This window comes from Rutidosis leptorrhynchoides, chromosome 5 (genome assembly GCF_046630445.1).
Source record: "Rutidosis leptorrhynchoides isolate AG116_Rl617_1_P2 chromosome 5, CSIRO_AGI_Rlap_v1, whole genome shotgun sequence".
NCBI lineage: Eukaryota > Viridiplantae > Streptophyta > Magnoliopsida > Asterales > Asteraceae > Rutidosis > Rutidosis leptorrhynchoides.
In genome coordinates, this window is record NC_092337.1 from 388,178,052 (window position 1) to 388,192,700 (window position 14,649).

The following is a 14,649-nucleotide window of genomic DNA, read 5'->3' on the forward strand; positions in this document are numbered from 1 at the left end:
GCCTGACTCGATCTCTTTTGTAGCGACGGCGGCACACACATCGGGGCTTGACTTGGACTCGCTTTATAAAACTGCTTACCTAAGCTCTGATACCATGTAGAATGATAGAAAACCCCGTAAAGATTATGTATTACATTCATCGACTATTTATAATATTACATCAAACCCTATGCTAAAACCCTAATAGGTCGAGCCCGTCTATACAATTGGACTGACCATAACTATACACTAATACTATTGTAATAGTTATTGTTTAAGCCTCCTCGCGTAAAATTCTGGCTTCGCCTCTGCGCATGTAGGCATGAGAGTAAAACACATCTCACAAGAACTTAACATGACTCGTTTACACTTGGATAATTCTCACCTAATAATTACAAGCTCAGCCTAACTGTGTACTTAACATAATTTTTTCTACACATTGTTAAAAAAAACCAAAGGGTTACCTCTATTTTATTAAAGAGATATTGCTAGGTTTACACAAAATAAAAAAGTTAACAAAATGAGTGAACTTTACAATGAACTTAGGAGCACACAAACATCATTGGAATCTATTTATCCTACAGATTCAACAGGGTAAGGTGAAGAGAACACATTAGCCTTATGTTGAGGTGTGTCTGTGCTTATGTAATTTTTCATCATAAGAGTTCTAATATCAATTTCGTTAAGAAGTGAATGTACCACTTTCACTGGTACAATACAGAAGCCGGCCTTGTTACAAGCGTCCTTCAAAAGTTCAACTTGTGATGGTCCATTCGGGCAAAACGCAACAACTGCCCCTCCACTGCCCGTAAACTTTGATGCCGCACCCACTCTTCTCGCCACCTCCACCATCTCTATGTTCAGAGCCCCAAATGCCGCATCACCAAACATCCGCCTGCAAACATAATCCATGTTTAAACTGCTAAACATGATTTGTGCTAATTTTGCAAAACTCGGCGTTTGATATTTTTTTTAAGGGAAAACGCACGCACACGTATCGTCCACCACAGGACACGAACTCACAACTTCAAGGTTTTGAAGTTGATTAGTTACTTCGATACTGCTAGGCCAAAAGCCTTTTGGTGATTGGTGTTCTAATTTACCTTCGAAGATCGAAGTTTTGGTTCATAAGAGTAGCAAGTTTAGTATAGTCCTTTTCAAGTAATGCAGTTTTTCCTTCAAGAGCCAAGTTTGCTACTTCTTCCATGGATGATATGATGAACTTATCTCCATCTAGCCATCTTTGTCGTACTGCACTATGCACCTACAATATGATAACATGGTTAAATAAAATATATATGTAGTATCCGTTTGCCACAAGACAAATTATTATTTTGATTATTACACATCTTTTGTAATTCTTATTTGGAGTTGATTATTTTAATGCTTTTTTTTTAAGACGATTTTTTAGCATTACATATACCACCATTATTGGTGTTCAATTAGTTTAAAGAAAATCATGTCATCCCTAAGGTTCGAACTCATTACCTCTCTTTATCCCTTGACACAAAGTATATGGGGGGAACCGTTGAGCTATGTTCGCAAGTGGATTATTTTAATGTGTTTATCTACTTGTAAGTACGGATTTACTTATTCTTAGATGTTTATTAACTTCTAAAAAACACTGATAAATAATAAGCATTCAGGAATGAGGTTAGAGTATCGTCGTGGACAAAAATGAGTTTATGTGTTTGCGTAGTAACAATAACAGTAACAGTAATAACTAATAAGCATCAGATCGTTTAATTGAGTATCAAAAAAGCAATAAGCATTCAAATCGTTTATTTCAGTATCAAAATAACAATAAGCAAATAAATTAACTTTTGTATGAATTGCGCAAACCTTTCCAGAATCGCTTGGATTTTCAGCGTAAATGAGATGAAGAGGTGGAAGAAGACTTGTATCTAATGCTGTGTAATTTCCATGCCCATATTTATTCATGCTTTCCTTGTTAAAATCCTACAAAAATATTTATAAGACTATCATAGTTATAAACAAAGGAAGACGAATACTTTTACTTAGATGTACGAAGCTTAATCGAATTATCACGTCATTTTTTTTTTTACCATTTTTCGCAGTTATGAACCTGAAAGCTCTTGTGAGAATACTCACATGTAAAAATCTTTATAAACTGAAAGTTCTCACGGTTATCGTCTTTTTGTAGTTTTCGTTTAAACTTTTGACTATATATATATATATATATATATTAGGGCAGGATAAATGGGGAAGTAACCAATCGGGGGGGAAGCGGGGGGAAGCAAAAAAAAAAAAAATTTCGTTTTTTTGGAATTTTTTTTTCCGGCATCAAGATCACACGAAAATATGAACATTTAGAAGAGACACGCCGTGATGAATGTTATTATTTAGGCGGGAAAACGATCGACAAGAATAACATTCAAGATAATATTGTTCGTGAAGAATATGAACGTTTTTTTTTTCATGTTTTGTGAAGTAAAATTTAGCCCGATTTAGAGTTTAGGGTTTGGTGTTTTGGGTTTATTCCATAAACCCAAAACACCAAACTCTAAACCCTAAACTCTAAACCGTTCGTGTTAAAAACTCAATCTAAATCCTAAATCTAAACCCTAAATCTAAACCCTAAATTTCTAAACCCTAATATCTAAACCCTATAAACCCTAATATCTAAACCCTAATATCTAAACCCCAATAGCTAAAACCTCAACATACGCTCGAAAAACATGATAATTGTTATATATTACTTCTTCGAGCGTTTTCCCGTCAAAATAAAAACATTTATCACAAAGTGTCTCTACTAAATGTTCATATTTTCATCTCATCTATAATGTTCGTGAACAAAGTTTTTTCAAAAAACGAAAAAAAAAAAAAAAAAAAAAAGTTTTTGCTTCCCCCCGCTTCCACCCGATTGGTTACTTCCCTTTTGATCCTACCACTATATATATATATATATATATATATATATATATATATATATATATATATATATATATATATATATATATATATATATATATATATATATATATATATACACACTTGGATAAAAGCTAAAGTAAATATATTACGGAGTATATAATAAATAAATAATTACAATATAATAAAATAAAATATTAAAACTTATAAAAATCATTTATGTTTGTTACCACTTACCATGTATACAAGACCTCCATACACTTGTGCAACTCTATCTTGTAAACCAGCAACAATTCCAAGTTCTTTTTCTGCATTCAAGATAAGTTGTGGCCTCGTATCCACACTTATTTTATCTCTAATATTATAAAAGTCAAGAAGGCAGCTAAAAGCAGCACATACTATTGCACTTGATCCAGATAGCCCTGTCTGAAATATTAATTAAAATTAAGATTTAATTAAACCCCAACTTTTAGTTATTATTTCTATGCCAAATTTGGTCCAAAACAAAACTGTAAATTGATTATTAAAAGGTTAAGTAACCTGACGTGGGATGTTGGTGTCATATGAAAGAGAGAAGTTTTTGTTATGAAGATGAATCCCCTGTTCTTTGCAATATTTGGTGAATACTTTACATATTGCCATTAGCAACCGTACACCTCCATAATAACCTTCATTTTCTAACTGGTTCACCTGTAATACAATAGCAATTGGAAGTCATTAAAACACCGGTATGAGAGTTCAACTAAGAACTCGGAGTTTCAAGCTTCACTCGAGGCAATAAAATGTTAATATTTGTGAATTGTGACAGTTGTTTTAGAGTGTATCTTTGAGGTTCGATAAAATAATAATAAAATAAAAAAACGAGTTTATATTTTGATTATTATTTTATTTTGGGAAAAATAAAAATTATATAACAACGGAATTTTCATAAAAAAATGATTTTATGCAGTAATACGTTAGTAATACAATATTAAGTCCCTAATTATTAGTGATATGCTTTCTCATAAATATTTTTATTTATGTTATACAATATTTGATAAAAATTATATGAATGAAAATACATTTAAAACTCAATCATTCATATAATTTATATCAAATATTATATAACAGAAGTTAAAATATTTACCGTCAAAGTTGACATAAAACTTTAAAAAGTAAACAGTGGACACTTAAGATGGGACGAGTAATATAATAATATAACAGGTCTCAGGTTTACGTATTAGAGTCGTAATCCTTATCATATCTCTAAAAACAATTAAATAAAAAAAGGTCAGAATAATGTCACGGACTTATCTCAATAAGCTCACGTGCGGCACTTAGTCTCTACTAAGTCAGCCTTACTCGGACCTTATAATGATTCAAGTAACCAAAAGAGAAAATATTATAGAACAAGTGGAATTGAAGAAAATACTTATATTGCTTGAGAATGCTTTACAAGAGAGAATGTTTGAGATTTGAGGTGTGGTGTGCCAAATGAGACCACCCCTATTTATACTACTTCTAACACAAAATGGATGGCTAAGATTAATCTAAATCAATGGTTAGGATCTAAGTACTAGAAACTTCAAGTATATACATGGAGATAGATATTTCCATGAACATTCCATACCATTCCATGGAAGAACTCATGGGAAAGTTCTAGGGAGCTTCCATGATGTTCTTGGGCCTTCCATGAAGTTCTTGGGTTAAAACCCTTAATTGGGTCATAATCTTAGTGGGTTGGGCCACAAACTTATTGGGTTGTGACATTCTCCCCCACCTAAGCTCGCGACGTCCTCGTCGTGTGATCCTCGTGATAATTCTTGATTTTGTCTGTGAACTGCCACAATAAGTCTTCGGCTTCCCAGCTTGCTTCACTATCGGGCAAGTTGCGCCACTTAACCAGGTATTCTCTATAGCTCGGCACACCTCGTCTCCGTACCGTTCGATGCAACAAGATATCTTCCACTTCACGATCGAACGAAGTCGCAACTGCCATTGGTGCTCGTTTGGAAACTCCTCGTTCTGGGTCTTCCTCGTCCCCATGATAAGGTTTTAGAAAACTTACGTGGAAGACTGGATGAATCTTTAATTTGGGCGGTAGTTGAACTCGATAAGATACATTCCCAACACGTCCAATTACAGGGAATGGGCCTTCATATCTCCGGATCAATCCTTTGTGCACCTTCCTAAATGTTTTGAATTGTTGAGGTAAAAGCTTCACCATCACTTGGTCCCCAACTTTGAACTCAACATGTCGTCTTTTCTCATCCGCCCATTTCTTCATTTTCTTGGCCGCCTTATCTAGTGATGCTCGCGCCAAGTCGGCTTGTTCGTGCCACTCCTTCATCGTTCTATAAGCGGCTGGGCTGCTTCCATCATATGAAGCGGCCAAAGCATTCGGGGTCAATGGTTGGCGTCCTGTCACCAACTCAAAAGGACTCTTCCCCGTGGACTCACTCCTTTGCATGTTATAAGAGAACTGAGCAATATCAAGAAGCTTAGCCCAATCATGTTGATTTGCACTTACATAGTGTCGAAGATAGAGCTCCAATAGTGCATTCACCCTTTCCGTCTGTCCGTCTGTTTGGGGATGAAAACTCGTGGAGAAATTCAAGTCCGTCCCCATGATCTTGAACAACTCCGTCCAAAAACGCCCTGTGAACCTCGGATCTCGATCACTTACTATCACATGCGGTATCCCCCAATACTTCACCACATTCTTGAAAAATAGTTTTGCGGTTTCATCCGCGGTAACTTCGGATGATGCGGCTATGAAGGTACCATACTTAGAAAACCGGTCTACCACGACTATAATACTCCCACACCCTTCCGACTTAGGTAAGCAAGTAATGAAGTCCATGGAAACACTCTCCCATGGTCCTTTCGGTGTAGGTAGCGGCTGTAATAGTCCTCCTGGTTGGCGTTGCTCTATCTTATCTTGTTGGCATATTAGGCATGTTCGCACGTACGTCTCTACGTCGTCTTCCATCCTTGGCCAATAATAAGTGCCTTCTACTAATGCCAGTGTCCTCTTGATACCTGGATGACCAGCCCACTTTGAATCATGACACTCCTTCAAGATTGTCCGTCTAAGATCACCCCACTTAGGCACATATAACCGGTCTCCTTTGGTGAATAATAGATCACCCTTGAGCCAAAACCTTCGCGTTTTCCCATCTCGAGCCAATCCAACAAGGTTTTTGCCTATAGAATCATGCTCTAATCCCTCCTTTATACGATCTTGAAGGAAGAATTGTGGTTTTGTGATCGCTGCAAACTCCGCCTTACGACTTAGGGCATCAGCTACCACATTGGCTTTCCCAGGCTTATACTCCAACACATAGTCAAATTCGGCTAGGAAGTCTTGCCAACGAGCTTGTTTGGGACTCAACTTCTTTTGGGTTTGAAAATAACTCGTTGCCACATTATCCGTCTTAATCAAGAACCTTGATCCCAAAAGATAATGCCTCCATGTCCTCAGACAATGAACCACTGCCGTCATCTCCTTCTCCTGCACAGTGTACTTCCTTTTCGCCTGGTTAAGTTTTCGGCTTTCGAACGCGATTGGGTGACCCTCTTGCATTAGAACTCCTCCAATAGCAAAGTCCGATGCGTCTGTGTGTAACTCGAACGGAATGGTCACATCCGGAAGTCTCAACACCGGTTCTTCCATGACCGCTCCTTTCAACTCTTCGAATGCTGCTTGACATTTCTCATCCCACAACCAAGCTTTGTTCTTCTTTAACAATTCTGTCAATGGAGCCGCTTTCGCCGAGTATCCCTTGATAAAACGACGATAGTAGTTTACTAAACCAAGAAAAGATCGTAAATCAGTCACCTTCATTGGTGCCTCCCACTCTTAAATTGCCTTGACCTTAGCCCCGTCCATGAGTAACTTCCCATTTTTAATTCGATGTCCAAGAAAATCCACCTCCTCTAATCCGAATGAACATTTCTCTAGCTTCACATACAACTCGTTGTCCCTTAGTACTTGGAATACTTGCTTCAAGTGCCTCGCATGATCTTTCATGGTATCGCTATACACGACTATGTCATCCAGGTACACCACGACAAACTTGTCGAGGAACGGGTGGAATAATTTGTTCATCAAAGTACAAAATGTGGCAGGGGCATTGGTTAAACCAAAGGGCATGACTAGAAATTCATAAGCGCCATACCTCGTCACGCATGTGGTCTTAGCCTCATCTCCTTCGGCAATTCGGACTTGATAATATCCCGATCTCAAGTCTAACTTGGAGAAGTATCTCGCCTTCCCAAGTTGATCGAACAAATCAGCAATAAGTGGGATTGGGTATTTGTTCTTGATAGTTACCTTGTTGAGTGCCCGGTAATCTATACACATCCGCAAGGACCCATCCTTCTTTCTTTGAAATAGCACCGGAGCACCATACGGGGATTTTGACGATCGGATGTATCCCGCATCCAGCAACTCCTTGAGTTGTCTTCGCAACTCCTCTAACTCGGGTGGTGGCATTCGGTATGGGGCTTTGGAAGGTGGTTTTGATCCCGGCTCCAACTCGATCGCATGGTCAACCTCCCTCCTAGGTGGTAACTTCTTTGGTAACTCCTTGGGCATGACATCCTTGAACTCATCGAGGACCTTCTCAATCTCCTTGGGTACCTCTAGTTTTCCCTTATCTTCGACCGTCTCTTGCTTTGCTACCGCTAAATAGCATGTCTCATTCTTGTTGTACCCCTTCTTGAATTGCATGGCCGAAAGTGACTTGGATGCACTCTTGCTTCCACGTTCGGTTGACACCATACAAGTCTTCTCACCATCCAAGATACACAGTGAATTAGCAAACGGCATAGGGAAACCGCGTACCTTATCTAGGAACTCCATCCCAAGTACTAACTTGAAGTCGTCCATAGGCACGACTGAGAGATCAATCATTCCTTCCCATTCTCCAATCTTCACATATACGTCTTTAGCCACCCCACTAATCGGTCTGGCACTCGTGTTCACCGTCTTCATCATGCCACTCTCTTTTGTTTCCTTAAGTCCTAGCCTTTTGGCTTCATCGGTGGAGATAAAGTTATGAGTTGCTCCCGTATCCACCAAAGCTCGTACCCGATCTCCACAAATGTTAATATCTACGAATTGGAGTCCTTTAGCCACTACCTTGGGTATCTCCGTCTTGGCCTTGATTGCGTTGAGGATATGCATTGATCCTATGCACCGCTCCTCATCCTGACAACCCGCCTTTTGAGCTTCCATAGCATGAAGGCTAGCTTTCTTCGGACAATCTCGGGCTCTATGCGGTCCATCACATATGAAACATCCATCATTCTTGTAAGAAGTTTTTATGCTCTTGTTATTCCCGGTTGGTGGCTTACGTGTATTATCATTCCTTGATTGGGCGGGCTTATCTCCCCCACCTTTCTCATGGCTCACCTTCTTATCTTTTGACTTGAACGAATCTTTCCTATTAGCATGGTCGACTAGTGCCTCCGCTTGAGCAATTGCGGTGGCAAGGTCTTGGACTCCTCGTCTCTCCAACTCCGTTTTAGCCCAAGGTTGCAAACCATCGAGAAAATAGAAGAGGAGAATATCATCGGGAATATTTGGGACCTCCAGGCTAAGGTTCGTGAATTCTTTAATATACTCCCGAATCGTCCCGGAATGATGTAATTTACGTAGACGACTCATCGCATCCTTTTGAGCATTCTTGGGGTAGAATTGATTCTTAAGTTCAGTAAGGAAATCATCCCAAGTATCAATAGTAACCGTACCTTTCTCGATATCTCCATATCGACGACGCCACCATAACGTTGCGGTATCCTTCAGGTAACGGGTTGCCGTCTTGATCTTCATTGCATCATCCACTATGTTGACTCCCTCCAAGTATTGTTCCATCTCCCATATAAAATCATCAACCGCTCGGGCTTCCCGCTTCCCCACGAACGGTGACGGCTTGGGAACGTCCACCTTCGGATCATTGCATCCAGTGTTGCTACCCCCACTAGCCATGAATCTCAAACAAGAGTTCATGTTGGTTTGTAAATCCACGAGGCGTTGGTGAATAGTGGAGACCTCCCCCTCCATTTCGCCTCGCAACCTCGTAATCTCACCCATGAGCATACCCCTTAAGTCATGGATCTCACGTCGCATGTCAACGTCTAGCACGTTGATTGCACTCTTGCAATCATCTTTCAATTCGTCAAAGTCCCCGTCCAAACCATCCAAACGTTGGTGGACGTCTTCGACCTTTGCTTTCACGTCGTCCATGGATGTCTCTACATCCATGATCCTCTTGTCCAAGTTTGCGACAAAGTCTTTGGACATACCTCGGTTCTTCTTGGCTCCTTGTCGAGTCTCTACCCGACCACGAGTCTCATCACCCATCACACCACTTGTTGCGCTCACATTCTTCTCGGTCTCGGTTGCCATCTCCTTGAATCGACCTTGCTCTGATACCAAATGTCACGGACTTATCTCAATAAGCTCACGTGCGGCACTTAGTCTCTACTAAGTCAGCCTTACTCGGACCTTATAATGATTCAAGTAACCAAAAGAGAAAATATTATAGAACAAGTGGAATTGAAGAAAATACTTATATTGCTTGAGAATGCTTTGAGATTTGAGGTGTGGTGTGCCAAATGAGACCACCCCTATTTATACTACTTCTAACACAAAATGGATGGCTAAGATTAATCTAAATCAATGGTTAGGATCTAAGTACTAGAAACTTCAAGTATATACATGGAGATAGATATTTCCATGAACATTCCATACCATTCCATGGAAGAACTCATGGGAAAGTTCTAGGGAGCTTCCATGATGTTCTTGGGCCTTCCATGAAGTTCTTGGGTTAAAACCCTTAATTGGGTCATAATCTTAGTGGGTTGGGCCACAAACTTATTGGGTTGTGACAATAAACTAGAAATTTTAAAACTATGTACCATAGTTTTACCAATATGATTTTAGATTTATGTACTTACTATCTAACCTTGTGTTGTAGTCCATAGTATTTTAGATTTATGTACTTACTATCTAACCTTGTGTTGTAGTTCATAGCATTGCACAAAATGCTACCCTTTTACCCTTGAATTCCACCTAAATGGGGAGAGATTTTTTAATGGCGTATCTATTATAATAGATAAGTTTTAAATTTTTTTTTTAAATCATTAAACACATACACCATTAAATGTTTCACGAACCTTAATTTCACAATTTCAAAGTTGATGAGTTAACTCGATAGTGTTAAGCCAAATCTGATTAAGTAAATAAATTAGGCCGCATTCTCCATTTTATTAGTAAAATAAAGTGAGAGAAATAAATAACATACTACATTCTGTAGTTTTTTCCCTCAAAGAATTAATAAAAAATGAATACGCAAACATTAAAACCAACTTAGATTAACAATATTTCATAAACATATAACGTAATTCACTAGAAGTATATATAAGTGTAAAATGAATGTACGTACCAGGTGAGATAGTGAAGTAAATTCAACAAGATCGTGAGTGGGATGAGGTATAATAAAAAGATTTGAAGATGGTACCAAACGAACACTAGCCCAAAAATTCTCAATGTTTACAGAAATCGTACGACCATAATAAACGTCACTTGGATTACCAAGAAGCCCGATTCGAGCACACGCCTTGTGCTCGATCACGCCCGACAACGAACCCATATCGAAATTGATTTTAGTAATATAGAAATGATGTGATAATAAAGAGATCGAAGCAGACTAAAATTGTGATCAGTATGAATAATGTTGGTAAACATGTTATGTTATGGAAGATATTATATAGAGGTAACATAAAAAAGGTGACGTTATTATGACGTGTAAGTGAAAAGAAAAGCTTAGTCCAAGTGTGAAGGTCGTTTTCAAAATGGATAAGGCTCGGGTCTGGATCCTACCTGGATTCTTTTAATGGGAGACGTAACCGTGTTTATCTTATTATTGCCATTCATATTCATATACAGACATGTTGATGACTCAAATTCTTATCTACTACTATTTTATTCAACTATATTTACATTATTTTTTTATATTATTTAAAGTTATTTGAATCCAATGAGATATATATGTAATATATGATATATGATATATGATATATGATGATTTATAGTTTGGTTACATATTAAAATTTGTTACAATATTTATCTTCGGAACCTATACTCACAACATCTTATTTTGTTAATTTATCTTCGCTATGGCAAGCCGTCGAGTGGGTTTGTGATTATTTGATATGGAATAATAGGAATCAAAAGGTTTTCAAGAATACATCTCGTTCGTGTGCAAGTCTCTTCAACGATATTCAAGTTAAAAGTTATGAGTGGATTACTAAAAGAGCGAAAAAGATTAACATCGATTGGCATCAATGGTTGATAAACCCCTCTTATTACGGGTCTATGATGAACAATCGAACCGGCGTGGGTTAAATAAGCCATTGTAGTTGTTCTCGGGGTCTAAAATCTTCTCGTGTGTATTATAGTCTTTAGATAATAGTCTGTAATTATCCTCATTGTACCATGCATGTCTCATGCAATTTTATGTTATAATATATTTTCCCATTTAAAAAAAAAAAGTAGTAAGTTACTAAGCCTTTTACACATAAACTTTTTACAAAGTACCATTGGGAATTCTCTTGTTGTATATGAGCAGGACTAATTATTATTACTATTATTATTATTATTATTATTATTATTATTATTATTATTATTATATATTATATATTATTATATACTATATACTATTAGGTGCCCAAATTTTGGTCGTCTTGCTCCTTTAAAAAATTCCAAACGACAAGCAAAAAAAAAAAAAAAAAAAAAAAAAAAAACCTTTCCCCCTTGTACACATCCAACCCCCAAAACAAGGGGTAAAATGTGTGACGACCCGGAAATTTCCAACTAAATTTAAACTTAATTCTTATATGGTTTCGATACGATAAGCAAAGTCTGTAATATTGAAATCTCAAAAACTTTGAACTGTGTTCATGTAATCAATTACCCTTTGACCATGTTCGACGATTCACGAACATTTATGTGCATATAGATATGTATATGTATATGTATATATATATATATATATATATATATATATATATATATATATATATATATTAATTGAAAAAGTTAACAAACTATTAGATGTATAATACTTTACATGAACGAATTTGATTCAATATATGTTTAATATATTTATCAACGGAATTATGCGATAATATCAAATGATTGAATTATCAAATACATTGTGATATGGTTACGGGTCTTTGTAGTGAGGACCACTGTGATTTAAGAAATCTGTTCTTTTTAACGATATTCGGAACTTGGTAAAGTGATTTACATGTAAAAACAAAAGTGTCAATTAACGAGAACTAGACAAAAGTTAGTGGAGATTCCTGCTTAATTTTCAAAGTATGCTTTACAATAATTTACTCGTGACTTTTGATAAGATAACTATTTAGCTTTCATATTATTTAATATGAAAGTGAATTTTTGGGGTGTAAATAACTTAGAAAATGGATATCGACAAGTTAAGTAAATCGACGTTTTACATTAAAATGATTTCATGCATTTAATTTATCCATTTGACTTAACCCTACGATTCACGAATAATTGTTTGTAAATAAAAATAGATGTAAACTTTAAATTTATTAATTACAATATATATAATTAATATACTTATCTATGTAATAAAATTTGATAAAGCATAATTATAGGTATTGTAATTTGAAAATATATGTATATGAATTCTGTACATAAATATTATTATATGTATATTGTAATACATATAAAATCTATAAATATTCAATATTCAATATATATTATTATATTAGTAAATATTACATAAATTATAATATGTAAGGTTATTATATTAAATTTTATTACAAGTTAAAATATAATTGCTATTGTAATATTATGATTTACTTCCAATATTAATATCAACATTTATATTATTAATATTATTATTTTAAAGACATAACGTATAAATATGAAATTTGATATAAATTGATATATTATTATTACTTATATCTTTATTAGTTAGTGTTGTTATTATTACCACTAATAATGTTATTATTATCATTTTTCATTATTATTATTATGGTTATTTCATTATTAATATTAATATTAATACTGATGTCGGTGTTATTAATTTTATTAATTTCAATATATAGATGTGAAATTTGATACATGTAAATTGTTATCTTATTATCATTATTAATAGTACTATTATTAAATATTATTACTACTATCAATTCTAGTATTATTAACTATTATTATTATTATTATTATTATTATTATTATTAATATTATTATTATTATATTTATTATTAATTATTAATTAATATAATTATTAAGTAATTAGTATACGGGGTATTATATAATCTGATAACAAACAGGTTCCAAAATTTCGCTATCTCCTTTTTCATGTTTTTGCTCGTGACTTCAATAAACCATCAACTACAATACAACAATTGATATTTCCTGTCTACTGCAATCAATCATTCAAGAGCATTCTTCAAAACCTCTACTGCAGTACGAAATTAAACACATAAAAATTGAAGCTCAGGCTCGTTAACCTCTGAACTTAGACTCTTTGGCCAAAACTCAAATTCAAACACAACTGAAAAATCTGGATATGCTGTTTTGTTAGGAATCCCTTAATCAAACTATCTGTAAGTTTTCAAGTTCCAATTTTTAATATCGAAGTCGAATTTATGAGTCAAAGTTTTTGAAAAATAAAGTCAACTGTTGTTCATTGATTAAATTCGAGTTATCTGTTATAATTTGGGTTCAATTGATGATTAAAAACGTTTTTATGGATCATTTGAGACACAAGTTGTTTTATAATTTTTTACTAAAACTTTATAAAACTAAAAAAAAATTATTTGTTGTTTGTAACCTGCGACTAAGAACAGCAGGTTCTTGCTGTTTTTTTTTCTTTTTTTTTTTTTTGATGAGTCTATTAATTTAAATTCACAAAAGTTAAATCGTTTCTGTTTCATTTGTAAACCCAAATCAAAAATAAATTTTTTTTTAGTATAGCAGCGACGAGCACAGCAGCAGCAGTATATATTGTTATTTTTTATTTATTATTTTTTTTCTTTCTTTTCTCAAACCAATTAATCAGTTTAATTTGTTTTCGTATTGGATATTATATTTTGAAATAAATCTAGTAACTAGTATCAAGATTGAAAGAATGTTGGGTTCAAAGTCGAATGGATATAAGGAAGAAGAAGGACAGTTTTATAAGGGTTATATAAAATTAAAGTGGGTTTTAATTTAGAAAAACAAACGCAGACGATTAGTTAAGGGTGTTAGCGGGTGTGAACGAGAGGTCGCGAGTTCGAACCCTGTCTAGAGCATTTCTTTTTGGAAAGCCTTTTGAAATCTTTAAGGTAGTATTTTATTTATTATTATTATTATTATTATTATTATTATCGTTATTAGTATCAATTATAACTTTTATTATTATTATTATTTTAATACAAATATTAAGTATCATTTATTGTTAATATGATTATAGTTACAACTAGGATTTTTATTATATTTAGTGTTAACATCATTATTATTATTATTATTATTATTGTTATATGTATTATTATTAGTATTATCATTTAGGTTATTATTAGTAGTATCATTATGAGTAAAACCATTATCGACATTATATCTATCGTTATTATTATTATTGTTAAGTAAGTTAGTGTTAATATCAATATGATGATCTTAGAATTTAAAAGTATTAGCTAGAGGCTATTTATAAACATAATATAAATCCTGATGTTAAAATAAAACTGATGTAAGATATTAATTAATACTAC

General features: G+C 34.7%; 1 protein-coding gene across 1 annotated transcript; it reads right to left on the reverse strand.

Annotated features, from left to right (window-relative positions):
- Window positions 1-418: 418 nt before the first annotated feature.
- On the reverse strand, window positions 419-10,607 carry LOC139846865 (glucuronokinase 1-like). The gene is made up of 6 exons (XM_071836409.1): window positions 10,305-10,607; window positions 3,412-3,561; window positions 3,109-3,297; window positions 1,822-1,938; window positions 1,083-1,243; window positions 419-874 (listed from the first exon to the last, which is right to left on the reverse strand). Exons 1-6 carry the CDS (start codon window positions 10,509-10,511, stop codon window positions 553-555), a joined length of 1,146 nt encoding a protein of 381 aa, XP_071692510.1. The 5' UTR covers window positions 10,512-10,607; the 3' UTR covers window positions 419-552.
- Window positions 10,608-14,649: the final 4,042 nt, after the last annotated feature.

Coding starts and splice junctions, on each gene's coding strand:
- LOC139846865 (XM_071836409.1), bottom strand. CDS start 10,511: ATGGGTTCGTTGTCGGGCGTGATCGAGCACAAGGCGTGTGCTCGAATC. Junction 3,562..10,304: donor TTACTTCACTATCTCACCTG/GTACGTACATTC, acceptor ATTGTATTACAG/GTGAACCAGTTAGAAAATGA. Junction 875..1,082: donor CAAAACTTCGATCTTCGAAG/GTAAATTAGAAC, acceptor TTATGTTTGCAG/GCGGATGTTTGGTGATGCGG.